Raw genomic sequence first — 7,606 nt, forward strand, 5'->3', positions numbered from 1 at the left:
TCCTTCCTTCCTTCCTTCCTTCCTTCCTTCCTTCCTTCCTTCCTTTTCTTTTCAAACAGGGTCTACTATGTGTCCTGGGCATGTCTGGGGCTTGCTGTATAGATCTGGCCTTTAACTTTCCTACCTCTACCTCCTTAGTGCAGGGGTTAAAGTCCATGGCACTACATCAGGCATCTTTTTGACTAGTTCTTACATTTTTAAAAATCTTTATTCTTTTTAAAATATCTATCATTGGTTTTGCTTTAGTTTTAATGTTTTTATTAGAGCTTAAGACTGATAATTCTCTGTTTTTGCACCTATCCTAGTATTCACTTTCTACTACGCTATTTTATCTCTTCCCTACCTCATTTCTCTCTTAATTTTTCTCATTACCTTTTCTTTGTACTTCTTAACTATAACTTGATATAGCTTTAATCATCTTTAAGTCCCGAGGATGTTAAGAATATACTAGCTTCATATTTTGTTTTGTTTTTTTAAATCTATGGCTCCCTCCTCTATGTTTTCCTTCAGTTGATGTAATACCTATTCTCCCACAGCCTGTTTCCATTTTTACCACAACATTATAAACTAAAACCTCAGTCCACACCATATTAATTATGTTCCTCTACCCTCCACCAGCTACTGAGCCTAAGGGATGTATGTTCTGAAGTGGAAAATGTGACATTTGATAGTGGCCCTATCCAGATGTTGGGGTTGCTTCCATAGTTAATATTGTACTCTCAGAGTGGTGTTGGGTATGGAGTCTGGTGCCCTGAGGCATGGACTGAGGGTGTAGCTCTTGAGCACATCCTTAATCCATTAAGAAGAAACAGCATCTCAATCTACTTCAGCTTAGTCCACCTTGGACACTGCGAAGACTTCAACCACAAGACTACAGTCAATAAACACACCCAGCCCATGAAATACCCAGGTGTGTAAGTCTCCAGGTAAAAACACCAAGTCCATAGCAAAAATGTTCAATAAGAGTGAGTCAGATGGAATTTCCAAGAATCCAAATGAATAATTATGGAAATTTTTAGCAAAAGGGAGGAAGATACAAATAAACTCCTAAATTAATTGAAACCTCATGGGGCCTCAACTTTAGACAAAAACAAAACAAACAAACAAACAAACAAAACAACAACAAAACAAAAAAGCCACTACAGGCAACTAAGGAATGCCAAGAGTGGAAACTGTACCTCAATAATAATTTGATAAGAATCACAGAATGAGAAGAATTAGACAAAAGCTCTTCCTTAGATTTTTATGCTTGAAAATGGGGGTTGGGAAATTATTGGACACTTTCTTTTACACCTCAAATTCATGAATGGCTGTTTATTGAACTCCATCCACTTGAAAAAGTTGCTGGCTTCCTGCTTCGAGATCATACCAAAGTTTGAGCCAAGTCTGCCTCTAGGCAGAGATCTGAAGATCCTGTTCTTCAGTGGCTGATGATTTAGTGGCTGGTGTTATTCAAAGGCAGTGGTGTTCCCATAGGTTGCCATGCACATGTCCATGTGTGTGGGGTCAACTTCTGGGAGGACTTATACTTCTGATCCATGTAGACATTGAACCCCCCCTCCTCCACGATGGTCTTGGAGTATTCTACCACCTTGGATGCAATCTTTTCTTCTTCCTGCCAGATAGTCATCTTGTCCACTCAGCTGGTGAAGGGAAAGTCCTCGCTGGTCCACTTGACATGGTCACAGAAGGGTCAGCATAGGCAATAGCCTTGGCAATGTTGGCCTTGCTGGTGGTGGCATTTGACTAAGTGGGTATTTCTTCTTCTAGAACTCTTCTAACATCTTCCTACCAGGATGATGGGTTATAACCATTCAGTTAAAAGATTCTGTTGGGGAACCCCTCATTTGTCCTTTTATACCCAGGACATGGTTAAAGATTAATGACTAACACTTAATCTGATTTGCTATCAATGACAACACTATAAATGCTACCATTCTAGAATTTTCTTATCTTCTAGAAGCTCTCAGTTGTTTCCAGGACATGAATTTTTCCCTGCTCTGGATTCTCCAAAAGGTTCATAGTCACCCTTCAACTATTTGTTCATTTGCTCACTTCGACTGGTCCCAATAGAATGAATGAATGAACATTCATTAAATGAATGAATATTTACATTAAAATGTTGGAGACATATATATGTGTGTGTGTGTATAATATATATGGACTCTTCATACATGAGTGATTATCAGAATGAGCTAATAGTGAGACAAAGTTATATTATAAATATAATAAATACTTTATTATATATTATAATTATATAAACTTGTGTTTATAATATACAAGTTTATTGAGAGCAGCATAAGAGGGGAGGAAGAGAGAGGAGAAGCACACACAGAGAGAAAGGTGGAGAAGAGGAGGAGAGACACAGAAAGAGAGAGATCAGAGGAGAGAAAAAGGGATGGGGGAAGATAAAGGCAGAGAAAGAGAGGGAAGGGCAAGGTCTGGGGGGAACTAAAATGTCTAGATTATATTGTGAATTCCCTTGGGAAAGGGGAAGCCCTGACCATAGGGAGGGCAGGGTATATCAGCCATGTCCTACAGCAGGAAGGGACCTAACAATGAGAATAACATTATGTGTTTTGCAAAAAGATAAATAGATGGAACCAGGGAACAACATATGAAGTTAAATAAGACAGATACAGACAGACAAATATTGATGGTTGAAACAACATTAATGGCTGCCTTGAGCTCTCAATACTCATCTTTGAATCATCACAGTGTAACTTCAAACTGCAGCAACAGTTATATGAAATTCTTAAAAACTTGAGATAAAGTTGCACAGTTTAATTTTGCTTCACACTTTTAGCACTGTTCTGTCTATCTTGCTTTTCCACCTCCATAGAGTCCTTCCACACTGGCACATCCACCAGCTGACTTCTGATAGTTGGTACAAGACATCTGCTGACTCAGCACTAGTTAAGGGTGGGTTATCTAGTCATTGTCTTGTCTCCACATTGGAACCATGGGTGGGTCACTCTTAGAGATGAAGTCTCTTCAGTGATCCTGTTTCTCATCAACAGTAAAAGCTCTCTGATGACTTAGGTTCAGTACAATGTCCTGTTCATATGATGAGTTACAGAACTTAACAACTTTTCCCCTTGGCTGCAATAAGCCTTCATCGGGTATCTAAATATTTCCCAGTGTATGTGCAATACTGTGCCTTCACAGAAGGGGAATAGTGCAGCACTTTGTGCCTGAACCCCAGAGACCAATTTTATCCCAGTCTTTCTTCATGTCCCAGACTTCCTCATGAACACCTGATAAATATCTGTGGAGAAGTCTGTGATGAGTATAACTCCTCCCTGGGTATGTGGTTCTCATCAATTTTGCATTCTTCTTTAGACCACACATTGCCTTTAGCACTTACAGAACTCTATAGAACTCCTGAAGTCATTCTCTTTCTATTTATGAAAGCATCTCTCTGGAGGGGGAAGGTGAGGCACATTCACATCTGCTGTGAAAATTGTCTCCTGAGCACAACAGCCCTTACCCTCTTAATCAGAGAGGCTAGGAATATCTTCCAAAGACTCTTACAAGACCCTATAAGAAAACACTCTCATATAGAAGGAGGAGTTGGGAAGGGCCGAGTTGGGTCCTTGAAGGTGCTAGATTATATATAGGTTGGGCAGTTCACCAATAGAGAGATTACATTTATGCAGCTACGGGGAAGCCTTCATCCCCAATTTGGAGGGGTATTTTGGAGACACAGCTGCTTTCTAAGTAATCCTGTCAGGAGCCCCTCGCCTATGCAAAATGAGGCAAATACACTCACTGCTTAATCAAGGTGGGCTCAGTGAAATCATTTCGCACTCTCTTGTTTTTCATGATTTATCCGGGATTAGTAGAGTTTCTCGTAGAGAATTTAATACAGCATCCTACATTTCCTTCATGTTCGTCTTCCTTTAGTTTTCAGGTAATCATTTCTCTAGCCATCTCCTGTAAGGCATCGTTTTTAATGGCTCCTTTCTCTTCATCTGTTCCTCTTTGAGGTGTTGCTATACTTTTTCACCTATTTTAATTGGGGTCTTACATTTACCATCCTTCTCCACCCCAATTCCTTCCAACTCTCTGATACTAGGTAGGAGAAACAGAAGGTTAGTGGGGAGAAAGGGCATTGAGGTCTTTTTAGACTATTTCCTGCTGATGGGGGACATTGAGTTCCTTAGGGCAAGTCCAGTCTTCATCTTGTCACCATATCTCCAGCTTATTCTTCTTGTCTCTTTTCTCTTGACCACTTAACAAAACAGCAACAGCAGCAGCAGAGCAGGAACCAGCAACAGGAAAAGCCTTGCCTCCTCACTGTGGGCTCTGGTCTTCCCCCTCTCCCAGAGTCCCCAGAATTAAACTACTTCAGCTTGCAGAATCATGCTCCTGCCAGACCACATGCAAGGCAAATAGTCTGCTGCTGTGAACCAACCTCTTATCCCACACCTGGGATTAATACAAAAACATTCATATAACATAACTAGGTTTTTAAAGAAACCAGAACTCTGACTACACTGAGGCACAGAGATTAATCTTGAGCCAAAGACATTGTATTAGTTAGGTTTCTATTGGTCTGATAAAAACCATGTGCCAAAAATAATTTGAAAAGGAAGAGGTTTATTTGGCTTATGTATCTGAGTCACAGTTCACTGAGGAAAGACAAGGCAAGGTCTTATGGCAGGAACCTGAAATCAGGAACTGAATCAGAGACTAGGGAGGAATGCTGCTTCCTGACTTGCTTCCCATCCGTTGCTCAGCTTGCTCTTTTATATAAGCCAGGACCCCCAGCCCAGGGGTAGCACCACCTACAGTGGGCTGGGCCCTCTTACATTAATCATTAATCAAGAAAATGTCCTACAAAACTGCCTACAGGCAATCTGATGGAGGCATTTTATCAAGCCTCCCAGTTAATTCTAATTTGTCTAATGAAATGGAGGCATTTCATCGAGCCTCCCAGTTAACTCTAACTCTTTATCACAGGCATGCACACACGTATTCACACAAAGCAAACAAAGAAACAAGGAAAAAATCCCAACAACAACTAAAACCTACCCAAGACAGACACTGACCTAACTTTGATTTCCAAAATAATGTTTAATTTTACAAGTTAAAGGAATGAGGATAAATATTTCCCCTTTAACGCATTTGTACAAAACACCATATAATGCTATAGCTTCAAAGATAAGAATCCTTGTGTTTCTACAAGATCTTCTGTGAAATAACCCTTTGCCCCTTGGCTCTCCTACATGGCTGGGTCTGCTGATCAGAGCTCAGCATGTTCTCTGTGGGTTGGCCTCTCTGCTGCCTCCTTGGCCCTGAGTTCAGCCCAAAACACCACTTCCTTGTCTTTCAGCCTCTGGGATGCCTGGACTGAAGCACCAATCTTCAGGTACCCTTCCTTCTGGTCATACTCTGGCCAGTGGGGCAGCCCTCCTCCATTAGGGTTCCTGCAAACAAAGTTAAAAAAAAAAGAAAGAAAAGAAAGAAATTCACCAAAGCAGCTGTGCTGTCCCAATGGTATGCCAAGGAAGCCTTGGCATATCTCTGCCAATAAGATACCCTCCATACCTGTGCCATCCTCCACCTCCTGGGAGAGCCTGTTGATGTTTAGAAAATCTTTACATTGTTCAGATCTTAAATTTCCTTCAAACCCTCACGCACTGAAAGCTGAAGCTCACCTAACACGTCTGTTAGGGCTAATGGAGGCATCAGAAGGTGGCACCCACTCGGGAGAAGCAGGCCACTGGAGGCCTGCTTTTTACCATGTTGGGACTCTCCTCCTTATGTTACTGATTCCTGACTGCCAAGAAATCAGGAGCTGGTTCCCTTCTAATTCCCTCACACACATTCCACTTTGTCACAGGCTCAAAGTGAAAATTTCAAGAGAAACTCAGAGCCAAAATAAAATCTTCATCCTTTAAGTTGATGAACCTCAGGTATTTTGTCTCAGCATTGAAAGATGATAACACATAGAATTATGACTAAAACATATCACTAAGAAGTGGATTTTTCTGTGATTAACTCAGTGATGTGATTGTGAGGAATATGTTTTAACTAGTTGATGAAGGAGTTTGGAAATGTTTGGACAGTGTGCTGTAGAGAACACAGAATGCAGTGAGTGGGGCCTACAGGGAATTCTAGCAGGTTCTAGTAGGGAAAAAGGACAGAGAAGCTGGAGAAGGAAGCTTCTGTGAGGACCTGGGTTAGAGGCCAGTCATGATCCATTATGGCAATGCATTTGCCTGTATTTGTCCATTCTGAAATTTTATGGGTACTGAGCTTAAAGGTGACAGAGTATTTACTGGCAGAGGAGATTCAAAGGTAGCATAGCATCCAGGTAGTATAGAGATTTTTTTGTTTTGTTTCATTTTTTGTTTTGATCATATTTACAGTCAGATTACAAGCATGACAATTGGAAAAACTCAATTTTGGCCCCTATCCCAAACTCTCACAAGATATAATCCCCTCACCACCGCAACCAGAGCAAAGGAGTGCGATTAATCTTTTGTAGAATGTGATTATTAGAGATTGGCTCGTTAAGAGAAGCCAACATTCATGTACCAGATAAAAATGGAAGCTGCCCCAGTGACTTCTTAGGAATTTGCAAGAGCACAAAGTTCACAGACTTGGAACTTGCCTAGAAATGTCAGCTTCACCCTTACTCTTCAGCCATCATTGCCTCTGCCTTTCTTTTTGTCATTTATACTTGCAGCTGTGTCTCTGCTTCTAGACCACAGCCATCATAGAAATATGGGTATAAAGGTATAATCTTCTTCCACAGATGCTTCCCTGCCCACAAGGAAGCCTGAGGAATTAATTATTGCTATTTTTTCCTTACATTTAAACACTCAGAGGCTTTTGCAGTTGATGGGCCTTTGTGCCTGGTGGCATCTGAAGCCACAGGTAAATCTTGCTGTTGTCAGCATGAATGTGGTTTTGCAGGCATGGAGAATGTAAGTGCAAGGATCATCAAGGCTTCCACAACACTAAAGGCATGATGCTTAAAGCTGTGAGAGTGAAGCTGATGTTGCTATGGAGAGTCTAATGAATTAGAAGTGCTAGGACCTGGATCTTCTGCTGAGGATATGATTAGGACACAAGCACAACCAGTAAAGGGACTTTGGGGGCTGAAGATCTTGAGGGAAGAATTTACTAAGCTTTTCAGAGCTCACAGCAACCAACAGATTTCTGGATGCTGGACACGGAGTCTCAGGAACTAATACTTGCTCTACTGGAACTGATCCTAAGATGAAAGTGCTCTTGGAACATGGTCTGATTAGTTAGAAGAAGTTGATCCTAAGGGATATATTCCTGATGACTATACTGGGAACCTAGTCTTTCTTCTATCTCTGCTGTCTGACTGCCATTCAGATGGAGATATGAAGGGATCTAGCCATTATATTATCCCACCATGTTCCATACTGACAACCAGAGATGAAGGTCAAATGACCAAGAATTGAACCCTCTGAATCTGTGAACCAAAATCTACATTCCCCCTCCTTTAAGCTGAGCTATCTCAGAAACTCCCTCAGAGCTACAAATCTGATTACTCTATCTGTCCTTTAAGCTGAGCTATCTCAGAAACTCCCTCAGAGCTACAAATCTGATTACTCTATCTGTC

The 7,606-nt window shown here is 41.1% G+C and overlaps 1 protein-coding gene across 1 annotated transcript in view; it reads right to left on the reverse strand.

Annotated features, from left to right (window-relative positions):
• Nucleotides 1–4,582: 4,582 nt before the first annotated feature.
• Nucleotides 4,583–7,606, reverse strand: part of LOC129686807 (carboxylesterase 1D) — a 31,480-nt gene continuing 28,456 nt past the window's right edge. Inside the window, exon 14 of the mRNA XM_055620908.1 lies at nt 4,583–5,432. Coding sequence (XP_055476883.1) covers nt 5,249–5,432 — 184 coding nt within the window. The 3' untranslated portion in view covers nt 4,583–5,248. The remainder of the gene's footprint in view (nt 5,433–7,606) is intronic.

This window comes from Psammomys obesus, unplaced genomic scaffold, assembly GCF_907164565.1.
Source record: "Psammomys obesus unplaced genomic scaffold, mPsaObe1.curated_primary_1811, whole genome shotgun sequence".
NCBI lineage: Eukaryota > Metazoa > Chordata > Mammalia > Rodentia > Muridae > Psammomys > Psammomys obesus.